At 39.1% G+C, this 15,428-nt stretch overlaps 1 protein-coding gene across 5 annotated transcripts in view; it reads right to left on the reverse strand.

Annotated features, from left to right (window-relative positions):
* LOC144596125 (uncharacterized) overlaps positions 1-15,428 on the reverse strand; it is a 95,356-nt gene that overhangs the window by 3,733 nt on the left and 76,195 nt on the right. For 4 of the 5 annotated variants that reach the window (XM_078404319.1, XM_078404313.1, XM_078404324.1 and 1 more), the window contains 3 exons: positions 11,255-11,389; positions 5,199-5,282; positions 3,247-3,335 (listed from right to left, as the gene is read on the reverse strand). In XM_078404319.1, the coding sequence (XP_078260445.1) occupies positions 3,258-3,335; positions 5,199-5,282; positions 11,255-11,389 (297 nt within the window). In that variant the 3' untranslated portion in view covers positions 3,247-3,257. Of the gene's footprint in view, positions 1-3,246; positions 3,336-5,198; positions 5,283-11,254; positions 11,390-15,428 lie in introns of those variants that run through there. The other variant, XM_078404331.1, reaches the window with a different exon arrangement.

Consider the following 15,428-nt stretch of genomic DNA (forward strand, 5'->3'; position numbering starts at 1 on the left):
AATAGTCACAGGGCCACCACCACTCTAGCCTTGATGTGTCCTGCCCCACCCTTCGTAAATGTCCCTTTTCATGTCCTGAGAACATCATTAGCTTTGGACACATTAGTCTAGGTTTCTTATTTCATATTTGTTTGGACTTTCCTATCCTTTTGACATGCCTCGCCAAACTCACCCAATTTCAGGTCTTGTGGTATTAATACCTTCATGTCCAGCTCTCAAATGTATCTTTCAAGACTGAACATGCCATGAATTTGCCCTTTGTTATATGTGCTGAATACTGTTATCGAGTCACCATCATGCAGCACAGAAACAAGGCCAGCAACCCATCATATCCATGCTGACCATCTGGTATCTATCTATGCAGATCCCATTTGCTTGCAATTGATACGTGGTCTTCTCTGCATTAGTGATGGAAGTGCTTGTCTAGAATGTTGTGAAAGTACCTGCTTTCCCCTTTCACCCAGCCACTATGTTTCAGATTCCAAACACATTCTGAGTAAAATTATTATGTGTATGAAGGAACTGCAGATGCTGGATTAAACCTAAGATAGACACAAATACTGGAATAACTCAACAGGTCAGACAGCATCTCTGGAGAATAGGCATAGGTGACTGAGAGTCATTCTTTAGAAGGATCTCGACTCAAAGCATCACCTACTCCTATTCTCGAGAGACGCTGTCTGATCTGTTGAGTTACTCCAGCTTTTTGTGTCTATCTTCTGAGTAAATTTATTATTCCTTAATCTTCTTTAAACCTTCCATCCCTTACCTGAATTACCACAGCTGCCTTCTTTGAATAAAGGTACCAAATGTGCTATTTTCCAGTCATCTAACACCTCATCTGTGGCAAGTGAAGATTTAAAATGTCTGTAAAGGGTCCAGCAATCTCTTCCCTTGCCCCCCAAACCAATATGGTATACACCTGATCAGGCCCTGGGGAGTTATTTTCCTTTAAGCTTGGGAAGACATCTTTTACCATTTTTATATTGGCAATGTGTCTGGAACCTCATCATCTTCTCCTGAATACTCGAATCGCAATGGCATTTCCCAAGAAGTTGTTATTTAAAACCTCACCTACATCCTCTGGTTCCATGTAAAGACTGACATTTTAGTTCCCAATGAGTCCTATTCTTTCTCTGGTTACCCTGTTGCCCATCCTATACATTTTACATTGGGATTTTCCTCAATCTAAAATGCCCATCATATTTCATGCCACTTATTTGCCCTTCTAATTCCTTTTGTTTAAAGTTGTATGTGCATTAAACACCATTTAATAATTTCAGTTCATTAGTTACAGCATCACACATATAAAATAAGAGATATTTCTTGCCCTATGTTTCTCCATTGCTTTCTTCAAAGTCCAGTTTCCATGCCTGGGGATCTGCATTTGATTCATCTTTGCACCTCCCCATAAATCAAGTGTATTCATTCTGCCTTGATGTGCAGAATTGAAAATAAAACCAATATGTTGACCATTTTTCTCTCCAGTGCTTTATAACAATCATATGGTATAAAATTTCATCAGGCTCAATTTATTCTGATTCCTTACCTGCAGTTCCACTGACCTAGTCTAATATATTTTGTACACTTGAACAATTTACATGTTTTACCCAGATCCAAGCTATTGTTGCAAATTAGAAACAGAATTGGTCCAGTCAATGACTCCTGGTTCATCCCGATCAATACTTTGAAACATAGAAACATAGACAATAGGTGCAGGCGGAAGCCATTTGGCCCTTCGAGCCAGCACCACCATTCATTGTGATCATGGCTGATCATCTATAATCAGTAACCTGTGCCTGCCTTCTCCCCATATGCCTTGATTCCACTAGCCCCTAGAGCTGTATCTAACTCACTTTTATATTCATCCAGTGAATTGGCCTCCACTGCCTTCTGTGGAAGAGAATTCCACAAATTCACAACTCTCTGGGTGAAAACGTTTCCTCTCACCTCAGTTTTAAATGGTCTCCCCTTTATTCTTAGACTGGTTCTGGACCCCCCCAACATTGGGAACATTTTTCCTGCATCGAGCTTGTTTATTCCTTTTGTAATTTTATACGTCTCTATAAGATCCTTCACCAAGTGGCTGTAGTTCACCAAGTAGCTGTAGTTTCAACACTTCAATTTCAAATCCATGTTCAATACGTTGTTCAAATCTCAATGGAATTTTACTTAAGGAAAGTCTTTTATGAACCTCAGTTAAACACCTTCCGGAAGGATTTGTTTTGCATCACAAGCTAAACTAGAACTTAGTAAATTGCATATTAGATCTTATTTATTTCTTCAAAATGTCAGAGAATCTTATATTTGATTAATTCTCTGCTGGAAACTACCCTCACCTCTTTTGGTCAAGCTATTTTGCTTTACCGAAAATCTTTAAAATAAAACTGAAAACTTCAGCTGCTTGTTTGATTTATTTATCATTACGATCAGAGACAAGACATTCACAGTTTTTAATCTGTGCTTCCCTTCTGTACAATTATTTCCTCAATGATTAATTCCACTGATATCTTCTCCCTAACCTTCTTTGTCATAAGAAGAATTAGCATCTATCATAGTAGATGTATTGTTTTGAATCTTTCAACTTATATAAAATTTTCACTCATATAAAAGCTATATATGTTGCTTTGGTTATCTTTATCTGCAGAGTATATATTCCTTTGTGATCACGAAGGAAATAGTCATCCAGAATCTGTTCTCGGTTTTTAATTAATTTACATCTTTTATGGTCTCCTTATCACTGAAAGACCTACCATTAAAGTACTGAAGGAATAATTCAATAGCTTTTCCATTCATATTTTAATGGTCTCTATTCACCCAAAGGAATTCAAATTATTGCCAATCTACCTTCTAAGCCGCTATCACATCACTGAGTACTCATTTGTGGCTCGCAATGGGGCGAGCTCAACCAACTAACTGTGGTTTGATCAGCACACATCGGTATTGTAATGTATTTGCACAACCAAAGCCTGTGACACATTGAAAGATCAATGGTAATGGTATAGAATGTTTCAATCAGTTACCATTCATAAGTTAAATATTTGAATTATTCATCCCCTGGCACTTGTGTCAACATACAATATAGCCGTGGCTATATTCACTTTCACTTGCACTTGTACTTGCAGTTCACTTGCAAGAAATGGTGCCTTTCATTTAGTTGAATGGAAGCAAACAATGACAAATTTGCAACGATATGTATTTGCAAAAAAAACGTGCCGCATACATACTATTCTCATCAACAGTCACCTGTTAGAGTTTTATTTGTGGAGGTGTTCTGAGGAGTTTGTTAGCCTGGGCATCCCATCACATCCTGGAGGTGAACTCACTGACCAGGGCTGGAAAATAAAAGCAGAAACAAAGAACTGTAGATGCTGGTTTAATTCAAAGATAGACACAAAGATAGACACAAAGATAGACACAAAGATAGACACAAAGCGCTGTGATAAATCAGCAGGTCATACAGCATCTGATGAAGATCCGATCCCAAAACAGTGTCCATCCATTTGCCTCCACAAATGCTGCCTGACCAGCAATTCCTCCAGCTGTTTGTTTGTTTTGTTTAAATTTAGAAGATGTGGAGCAATTATTTGCTGCAAAAATGAAAAGGACTATGAATATATTTTGGTCAACCCTATATTCTATGGACCGTAATTCTAGATACCCTAATTTGGGGGAAATATCCTCTTCGCATCCACTCTGTTAATCCCCCTCAGTATCTTATGCTTTAATAAGATAATCTCTCATCTGAACATAGGCCCTATCTGCTCGTCCTCTCTTCAAACAATCACACAGGAATCAACCTAGTGAACTGTCTTGGCATAGCCTCGAATTCAAGTAAAATCTCCCTTAAATGTGAATTCCAAAACTGACCTGAATACTCTCGTCGCAGTCTGACCAGCACCATGTAAAGTTGCATTCAAACTTTCGTAATTTTATACTCTATAAACCCCTTGCAATAATGCTCCACATTCCATTAATCTTATGAATTACTTGCTGTAGCTGCATATCAACATTTTGTTTTTCATACACCAGGGTCCCCAGATTGCTTTTTAACCACAATTTTAAGCCTTAGTCCATTTAAATAATATTTTTGCATTTTAATTCTTCCTTCTAAAGTGGATAACCTCACCATCTCCCTCATGGTATTCCATTGGCCTGGTTCGAGCCCACTCACTTATCGATAGCCCTTGAGGCTTGCAGTGCCGTTCTCACAGCTTGTTAATCCAGCAATCATTGCTACATTGGCAAATTTGGCTGCAGCACAACTCAGTTCCTTCATCCAAGTCATTAATGTACATCGTAAATAGTTGATGGGTATCATTGATCCCCATGGCACCGATCAAGTTACTAATTGCCATTCCAAGCGTGACCCATTTATTCAGACACCCTGATAGTCGATTATATTGTTTACAGAGTTCTATGTTTACATATTCTGTAGGAAGGAACTATAGGTGCTGGTTTACACCATCATCTCTTTGAGTTATATATGCTGGAGTAACTCAGTGGGACAGGCAGACAGGATGGTGCCAGTCCTGCTAATTACTCCAACATTTTGTATCTATCTTCGATCGTTACATATTCTGTTGTGCTGCTACAAGAATTTCATTGTTCTGTCTGGGACATGTGGCAATAAAATACTCTTCACCCTCTATCCAGCCAATATACAATTCTTATCTATTGCTCTATGTGGCACTTTATCAAAAGATTTCTGATAAAGCAAACACATTACATGTACATTCCCCTTTATCCACCCAAATTTGTTATATCCTCGAAGAACTGTAGTGAATTATCAATGAGAGTTTTTGTTATAAAACAAGTTGATTTTACCTGATTGTTTTATTTACTCCCTGCTATTGCCTCCTTGAAAATAGATCCAATATTTTACTAAACAGAAATGTTGGCCTAACTGGCTATTGTGTCCTTCTTTCCATCTTCCTTTTCAGAACAGTGGCATTACATTTGCTGTTCCCTGATTTTCTGGGGCTTATCCAGAATCAAGGGAATGTTAGTAAACAAAATCCTGTTATCATGTTATCCTGTAATCCTATTATCATGGCAGCTACTTCTTTTAAGACCCCAGTTTGCAAACTGTCATGTCCAGAGGACTTGTTGACATTGGTTTCATCAGTTTGTCTAATTTGCAGAACAAAGGGGGAAAAAAATTATGTAAAATAAATGACAAAATACATGACCCTTACTGCATTGTGCTTCAAAGTTTTTGGCAATCTAATGATGGTGTCCTCAAGGAAACAGATTGGTACTAGACCATGCCTTCCATTAACCTGCAAATACAGGAAACATTTTAGAATTAGATGCATTCACTCCCATACTTTGAACGATGGTCACAAGATTCAGAGCTACTGCCTTCGAGATAATAATATTCAAGAAGATATTTATGTATATATCTACTCCTTATGGGTGAAAAAATAAAGTGATATGGAGAGAAGGCCGGAACAGGGTACTGAATTTGGAATCCAGGATCTGCTGAAGAAGGGACCAGACCTGAAAAGCAAGTCTGAAAAAGGGTCTTGACCCAAAACATCACCTATCTATGATGTCCAGAGATGCTGTCTGACCCGCTGATTTACTCCAGCACTTTGTGCCCATTTACTGAATTTGGACGATCAGCCATGATCACTTGGAGCGGCACAGCAAGCACAAGGACTGATTGGCTTATTCCTACCCCTATTTTCTACATTTCTATTATCATCCTACACTTTCAGCAATTTGGACAGAAAAAAATAAACAGACGAGTAATTAGGAAGGCGAGATGTCAAATATACATTCCGGGCCAATATATTTCCCCCGATTAACTCCATATTAGGAATGTCAGAGTTTTATGGATGCCATTGTGTATTTTTGAATGGTCTACAAAATCTATATGCAAACTGTTCCAGGGCAACTGATATTATATAGGCAATGCACTAATGCTAAAATTATCTTCTCTTCCTCAGTTGCAAGACCGTAATGTCATGTCCCAAGAAGCATCCAGTCACCACCGGCAGAACTCCATCAGGGGGAATACATACAGAACAGAGTATCTGCAGACTGCAGAAAATCAACTGGATGGCAGCAGAAAACCAAAGGAAAGTACAACACTCAACCTACTACCTATAGGTATTTACCTCATTTAAAAATAATGTTTTACCAAAAAAACATAAAGAAATTTAGTTCATAGTCCCTACAGCAGAGAGAGTCAACCTTCATAAAAATTTCAGGATCTGAAGATTTATTTCTGTGCATGTTAGGAGACTGTGTGAGAATCTGGAGATAGAGTTACAAAGCATTTGCAGGTAAAAATGCTTTAAAAAAAATGCTTTTTAATACAGCTCTTATATTGGCTGGTTTACATACACAGAATTGACCAAATCATAATCTGAAAAGCTCCCTTAGATTCAATGGCTCCAACATTAGAAAGGAGCAGAGGAAAATAGAAACTATTACAGTATGGAGAAAACATTTAAAAAAAGCAATGTTACTATTCTGTATTCTCAGGGGTGGCATGGGAAGGGAGAGGTGGGATTAACAGGTACTAAACGGAGTGCAGTACATTTTACAGCCAACGTCTTTCCATACAAAGCCAGCTTTGTATGTTTTGAAATCTTTTTTTAAATGTTAAGCTGCATTTTTGTGTGCTGCACTACATCTTTATGGAGAGCATCAGCCAAATTCTCAGAAGGACAATACTGGGTCAAACCTGCTACTTGACAATTCTTTCAGAAAAAGCAAGCTCACAAAGAACCTTTTCAATATAGTGACAAATTGCACAAAAGAGCTGGCAAGCCCCCAGCAACATTGGAAAAGCAGATTGAAACATAATAAATATAGAAAGTATGCACAGATCCAGGCTTAATTTAATACTTAGCACTGGGAAAACGCGAATTAACATAACAATGTCTTATTAATAGATTTTGATTCAAAGCCTTCATTACTTTATCAATGAGCCAACTCTGTCATGTATTTAAACATTAATGACACAATGCAACTGCGTTGTAACTGCAATTTGTGTTCTTAGCGGGCTATTTGGAGCATTGGAAATTTAGAGTGCTTTACTGAAGTGAGGAGTTTTTTTGCAGAACCTTATCATAGGCCTTGCTGAAGTCCAGATAGACAACGTTTGCAGCCTTGCCCTTGTCAGCCTTCTTGGTTACTTTTTCAAAAAAATGCAATCAAATTTGCAAGATATGATCTCCTATGTACAAAACCATGCTGAGTACCTAATCAGCACCTGTCTATCCATATGTATATATCTTAGAAACATAGAAAAATAGGTGCAGGAGTTGACCATTCGGCCCTTCGAGACAGCACTGCCATTCAATGTGATCATGGCTGATCATCTAAAGTCAGTATCCCGTTCCTGCTTTTTCCCCATATCCCTTGATTCCTTTAGCTCTAAGAGTTAAATCTAACTCTCTCTTGAAAACATCCAGTGAATTGACTTCCACTGCCTTCTGTGGCAGAGAATTCCACAGATTCACAACTTTCTGGGTGAAAATATGTTTCCTCATCTCAGTCCTAAATGGCCTACCCTTTATTTTTAAACTGTAACCCCTGATTCTGGACTCCCCCAACATCAGGAACATTTTTCCTGCATCTAGCCTGTCTACTCCTTTAAGAATTTTATATGTTTCTATAAGATCCCCTCTCATCCTTCTAAATTACAGTGAATACAAGCCCAGTTGACCAATTCTTTCATCATATGTCAGTCCCGCCATCTCGGGAATTAACCTGGTGAACCTATGCTGCACTCCCTCAATAGCAATAATTTCTTTCCTCAGATTAGGAGACGAAAATTACGCACAATACTCCAGGTGCAGTCTCACCAAGGCCCTGTACAACTGCAATAGGACCCCTTTGCTTCTAAACTCAAATCCTCTCGCTATGAAGGCCAACATGCCATTAGCTTTCTTCACCGCCTGCTGTACTTGCATGCCTACTTTCAGTGACTGAAAGCACACCCAGGTCTCGTTGCACCTCCCCTTTTCGTAATCTGACACCATTCAGATAATAATTGGCCTTCCTGTTCTTGCCCCCAAAATGGATAACCTCACATTTATCCACATTAAACTGCATCTGCCATGCATCTGCCCACTCACCGAACCTATCCAAGTCACCCTGCAGCCTCATAGCATCGTCATCACATGATGTTATCCCTCAGAATCCTCTCCTGTAAATTACCTACCACATATGGTAGGTGCACTGATCTTTCTATTTTGCCCAGGCTTTTTCTTCTTGAATAGATGTTAGCCACCCACCAGTCATACATCATCTTACTCCTGTCTAATGATGATTCATATATTCATTGTTGTGTTTATTGCTTAATCTATGAACTTCATGCAATCTAGAAAATTCCTTGCACCCTAGTGTAGATGACAATAAACTAATCTGATCGGATGTTTGTTGAATACAGGAGCTTTGTTACCCATGAACTTTCTAAACACATTGATCAACAATTGTAGACAATGTATTTGTTGAGACGTTTTGGTACATCTTTGATTATCATCCTTTTTAGAAGGATATAGAAACATATAAAATTATAAAAGGACTGGACAAGCTGGATGCAGGAAAAATGTTCCCAATGTTGGCCGAGTCCAGAACCAGGGGCCACAGTCTTAGAATAAAAAGGAGGCCATTTAAAACTGAGGTGAGAAAAAACGTTTTCACCCAGAGAGTTGTGAATTTGTGGAATTCTCTGCCACAGAGGGCAGTGGAAGCCAAATCACTGGATTTAAGAGAGAGTTAGATAGAGCTCTAGGGGCTAGTGGAATCAAGAGATATGGGGAGAAGGCAGGCACGGGTTATTGATTGGGGACGACCAGCCATGATCACAATGAATGGCGGTGCTGGCTCAAAGGGCCGAATGGCCTCCTCCTGCACTTATTTTTCTATGTTTCTTTCTATGTTTCTATCTACAATTATACAATGGTTTACAGCAGAGGAAAAGATGCTTGGTGCATGCTTCATTATCCAACGTTTCTAATTGACTAGTTAAAATTTCTATGGAAACAGTTTATCCTGGCAGGTTTTCACCATGTTACCATGGAAATTGAAGTTACTTAAAAGAAAGCATGTTCATAAAATATACTTGATAAGGCGTATCAAGTGGGTCATAAATAATAGTGCTACACATTTGCATATTTACAGGACAGCAATTCTGCAAAGAACAGATAATCAACCGGGTTCAAAAATATGAACTTTGGAATTATATCTCCACTGCTCAGTCATTTATTGTATTGGAATAAATGCGCTTTGGTGATGTTCTGGTGAGATGGGAGATGGGTCGAGAATCAGATGCAATGATTATTACAATTATGGGTGATTCTTTTCCCAATGAACTGTTATGAATAAAGATGCAATAATGTTGACAAGACCCAAATAATGTTTCCAAAGAAACCATCCCAGTGTCAAATATAACTTAAGGAGTGCGAGACATCCCAGCAAAACCTGTATTTAAATAGCAACTTAAATGTAGAAATATGTAACAGGACGGATCTAAAAATCATTTACAGACAAAAATGGATAAGATTACGTAGCATTCACAATGAAAGATAATCAAAGTGGCGTGTTTCAAGGAGAAACAAGGAACTACAGATGCTGGTTTACAACAAAAAAAGTGCTGGAGTAACTCAGCAGGTCTGGCAGCATCTCTGGAGGACATGGATTGGGTCCTGACCTGAAACATCATCTATCCATTTCCACCAAGAGTGCTGCTGACTCAGCACATGGTGTTACCAGTGTGTTTAGAAGCCAGATTTAGAGGAGATGATAGTGAAAGAACCTACATAAATGCAAATCTTTTTTTCTTACAAAATCTCAGGATGACCCAATTTGCTTCACTGCCAATGAGGTTTTGTTGCAACAGCAGACCAGACAACTGCCCAGCCCCTCACGTAGTCATGAGATAAATGACTGGGTGATCTGTTTAGAAATTGGTGAAGCTTGCACTTGACTTGTGCTGTTCACAGTCTCAAGATATCCCTGATGTCCCTGCGAGGTATAGTTATAGAGGAAAGACAGCACCACATTATGCACAGCAAGCTCCAACAAACAATAGTGAAGCACTGACCACATTAACAGTTTTAACAGAAGATAGACACAAAATGCTGCCGTAACTCAGCGTGACAGGCAGCATCTCTGGAGAGAAGGAATGGGTGATGAAGAGTCGAGACCCTTCTTCATACTGATGAAGTCTGAAGAAGGGTCTCGACCCGAAAAGTCACCCATTCCTTCTCTCCAGAGATGCTGTCTGTCCCGCTGAGTTACTCCAGTATTTTGTGTCTATCTTTGGTTTAAACCAGCTTCTGCAGTTCCTTCCTCAACAGATTAACAGTGTAGGTTATCGAATAAACATTTGCCATCATTCCCTCATTATTCAAAATAGTGTCATGGATCGTTCCTTCCACACACCTTTCCCTCCAACATTCTCAGAATGCAATTATCAAGAGAATTCCTAGCGACAAAATAAAATGTTGAAATTATGATTGCAGATGTTAAAATCATCTTCTTATTGTTATCTGTGGAAAGTTACCCAGATATAATTGAGAGGAAATAGAACTATAATAAAAAACATGCCAACCATGACACAATCTGTTTAATTTAGCACATTAATTCTATAATTAGCTGACTTCTCTGATGCATGAATTTTCATAATGACAATTAAACTGAAAGAAGAAGGAGACGGAATAAATGTAGGTCTGCCAGAGGCAATAAGTAGGATGTGTTTTTCAGCTGTGTGTGAGGTTAGTCTGGGTCATGGGCAAGCAATATCTTGCAGGTGGATATCAGCAATTCTGTGTTACACTGAGGCTCATTTTGCAGTCAAATAACATTCTGAGGACTCAAAGAATATGGTTCAGCCTTAGATGGTGACCAGAACATGTAATGTTTAAAGTTTGTGACCTTTATACTTTTAAAGGATAGTGCTGAAAAATGTAAAAAAAACGAAATAATTCTGTCCCTCTGTTATCAGGCTTCTGAACGGTCATTCGATAAGCTGGGGTACTGTTCAATTCACCTCTATCCAATCCTAAATATGGCCTGCGATATTCTGAATTTTTTTGTCTCTCTGCCCAGAGATTACCATATCGGTGGAGAGTGTATACACAGTTGCGCAATGCAGTTTGAATGGGGCACAGAGTTTATACTACCTGTATCGTTCCTCGAACTCTGCAACTCTTTCTCCACACCCCTCTTACTCTGAAGTCCAATGATTCTTGGTGATGCACAATGCATCAAAATAATATATGTTGCTTACCTCTGCCTCACAGAAGCCATCCCTCCTTTGATTTCCATACACCCAAATGATATCCCCCTCTTTAAAAGCCAATTCGTGGCTTGGATGAATATTGGGGCTGTCTTGCAATGGATTATAGTCATAAACGGCAATGAACTGGAAAATAGAGAAATAATACCTGCATATTATTTTTACTAATATCCCAGATATGTTCACATCTGCAGACTCTGCAGAATAAAATCCTGACACGATGAGGCTATGTGATCTCCAGCTCAGGTGAAAACTGCTGCACCATTTTACAACATTTCTAGACAGACATCCATAAAAGCAACTTTGCAATATAAGAACTCAGAAGCTTCTGCAAAAGAAAAACTTTGTAATTTATTTAATTAAATTCTAAAAGGAAAAGTAATAATAGGCAGTTAGATGTAGTTGGTCAAGTCCAAGATTGAGTATTAAATTTAAAAAAGAACCTGGTCTCTCGTGGGGATACCACCCAAGGGATTTACAGGAAACGTTGCCTCAAGAAGACAGCTGATGTCAAAGACTCAAACTACACTGACCACACATCTCATCTCACAGTTGCCATCATGAAGAAGGTATAGGAGCATGAGAACCATTACCTCCAGGTTTAAAAACAGCTTCTTCCTATCCAGACCCACACTGTACCAGGCAAACCACAAACCTAAACTCAGCAATAAACTACTATAGATGTTTTTATAGGTTGCATTACATACTTTGGCTTGCACAATTCCAGTCTGGTTATCGAGTGTAACTGATCATTTGTTGCATTATTGTTTATTGTATATTTTTTATTATGTTGTTGCTTTAATGTGCCTGCGAAGCTGCGGCAATTAAGAATTACATTGTTCCATTCCTGATGCGCGACAATTAAATACTGACTTTTGAAAATGATCACCTGATTAAATGAACCCTGTCGTGATATCTCGGGAGCCAGAAATCTTCATTGACACAGGATTAAACAACTCAGAGATTGACCTACTTTTCTGCAAATGGCATTTAGGTCTGGATTTTAACATCATCAAGCCCATTGCAATGGTGCGTGCCATGGGTTAAAATTGAAAAACTCAATGGCTCAATATCCTAACATAATAAAAGCAAAATAGGTAAATGTTAGAGTATCTGAGTAGATAGGAGCTCCAAAATATCAGATTGGGAATGGTGGAGTAGGTGGGAGGAAGGGGGTTGGGGTAATAGACAATAGACAATAGGTGCAGGAGTAGGCCATTTGGCCCTTCGAGCCAGTACTGCCATTCAATGTGATCATGGCTAAAAAAATATCCACAATCAGTACCCCATTCTTTCCCTCTCCCCATACCCCCAGACTTCACTAGTGTGTATTTGATATTCAAATATCATTGTGTAAGGTTCACATTTGCCCTGTGATATAATTATTACCTGAGGTCGTGGCATCACACACATTTTCTGGTGACACAGTGCGAGTAGTAGACTGGCCCAGGCCAGGCCACAATATGCATTTGAGATTTACTTGTTGTTGGATAAGAAGAGCCTCCAAAACATGGGTTTCCACACTCACCAACCTTAACGCTCTTGCAGCCCCTATATCTATCTTGCCTTCGACTGATCCTCCAAACCCGTTAGACTGCTCCTCCAACAGTGCTCAATAGTTCCCAGGTTGACTGTCGAAATTTCCCATTCCCACTCATAAGCTCATAAGTGATAAGAGTGGAATTAGGCCATTTCAACCCATCAAGTCTACTCCGCCATTCAATTATGGCTGATCTATCTCTCCCTCCTAACCCCATAACGGTCACTCGATGACTGATCCAGATGAAAGCGACAGAGGCAGGTCCTGCAGCAGCCTGGGGCTCACCTGGATCGGGAACTGCTCCAGTAGACCGAGCACGCGGGCAGACCAGAATTTAGTCTATGGAAATGGCGCCAAAATATGGCAGTGCCTGCACATGTAAATATGCAAAAAGAATTTCCCTGTGCAGTTGCACAAGTAAAGCACCATTGAACCATAGGGAGTAAATCTGATTATGTGACACAGCGAGGATGCTCACATGGACGAGTTTCTACCATTAGGATCTCCAGATCCCAAGCTTCCTGTGACTCTTCCTTTTGTGCCCTTAATTACTCCCACAGAATGGAGCTACATTTTGGCAGAGTATGATCCCATTTTAAAAATAATCCAGCACTAATAAGTGAGGATAAACATTATTATTTGAATAGGAATATTATTCAAGTTTTGCCTTGATTGCACATTACAGCTATATTCTTTCAGCTGAGCTCCACTGCAACATGCTCTTTTACCTGCTATTATCAACTAATTAGAATAATTACCTCAGGTCAAGTAATATTTTCCCTGCCCTACAATTTCTGAATAAAAAAAATACGTCAAGAGTCACACTGAGCCATTAACCACTTGGCTGCTTTTATGGGTATAAAAATACAAATGAAAATAATCTGATAAATATATTACTGCTGCATTAGACTGACTAACTAACATTTATTAAATGTAAAGAACTGAATCAATGTTGAGTTTCTCTGAAGTACATTTGTATTTCAAACCAAATTTCTTTGCTCCATAAAGCAGATCGAGCAATTAACATGCTCACACAGATCACTAAAATGTATGCCTATCAATCGACTATTTCAAAGAGAAAAGTCTAAATAGCAAGTTACTCTATTACCATGGTAACACCGACGTGCCATTCATTTTGGGATTTAAGAACAGTTACATTGGTACACCAATAGGAAAACCAGCTAACAAGCAGTATCACATTCGCCTTGACAATGAAGTGTAATGTAATAAATTGCAGTGGAGAGAACAAGAAGGAAACCTCTGGGGATTTAATGGCCTGGAAACCTGCCTACAAGCAGTCTGCCTGCCTGCGTCCCAGATGCAAGGTAATACAGAGACAGAGCAGCGCACTTATTTTAACTTTTTCCTTGTGAGATTTCCCACCACTAAATATTTTTCTTTGGATGGGAGGAGGAAATTGTCCTGCTTTCCCCATAATCTTTTCCCGTGGATACATTGACCTTTTAAACCATTTCTGACTACACTGACAGCCCTTTTAATCCTTTTATCATTGGAATGAATAACCAGTGTTTTTCTTTACTCCTTTGTAAGGGTTTTGTAAAGGTTATCCAGACTGGTGCTCTTTAAATATCATTCCTTGTGCTTCAAACCCAAACTTCTCCTGCGATCCTTCCCGAGAGATTGAAGAAATATCAGGGCTTGCACAGTTGGCTTGCATCCACTGTTGGGATTCATTTACAAACCCATGCAAAGTATGCATCCACTCATGTTGTGTGTACTGGTCATCACATACACTTTGGAGATACAAGAACCTGCAGGTGCTGGTTTACAAAAATTGACCCAAAGTGCTGGAGTAACTCAGCGGGTTAGGACACATCTCTGGAGGACATGGATAGGCGACATTTCAAGTCAAGACCCTACTTCAGATGGAAGAAGTCGTCTGAGGAAGGGCCCTGACCTGAAACATCGTCTTATCACAAAATTCAAGGATGCTGCCTGACTTGCTAAGCCACTCCAGCACTTTGTGCCTTGGGCACTACCAAGGCCAATGTCTTGAAGGCAAAATAGTCAATAGTCAATAGTCGTTTATTTGTTACATACACATAAATGTGTAGTGAAATGAAACATTACCCGCAGTTGAACAATAAGACCAATAAGAATAATCAATAAAAATGCAATAACACATACAATCACAACTAACACCAAACAAAAAGAAACATCCATCACAGTGAGTCTCCTCCAGTCCCTCCTCACTGTGATGGAAGGCCAAAATGTATTTTTCTCTTCCCTGCCGTCTTCTCCCGCGGTCAGGCTGTTGGATTTGTGAAAAGACTTAAAGTACTTTTTAATGGATAGATTTTGTTGTTGCATTGTTTTTATAGCAAAATTTTAAAAGCAACAGAGAAATTTATGAGGAAGATAAGTTAGGTTAGGTTTGTTTCTTTTGGAACCCAGTGGGGTGAGAGAAATGTAATTGCAAAGAATTTATAGTTTTAAGTAACCTATAACCTTTGCTACTACTTCTTCCATCAACAGTGATGACACTAATGCATATTCATGTATAGTTACTGAAAGGATGAAAGAGTATCCCAGCTTAGAAATATAAAGGGCAGTTGCATTATCTCTGTATGTGAAGATTAATGAGGGTTGCTAGAAAGGGAGGGA

Source organism: Rhinoraja longicauda, chromosome 1, assembly GCF_053455715.1.
Source record: "Rhinoraja longicauda isolate Sanriku21f chromosome 1, sRhiLon1.1, whole genome shotgun sequence".
NCBI lineage: Eukaryota > Metazoa > Chordata > Chondrichthyes > Rajiformes > Arhynchobatidae > Rhinoraja > Rhinoraja longicauda.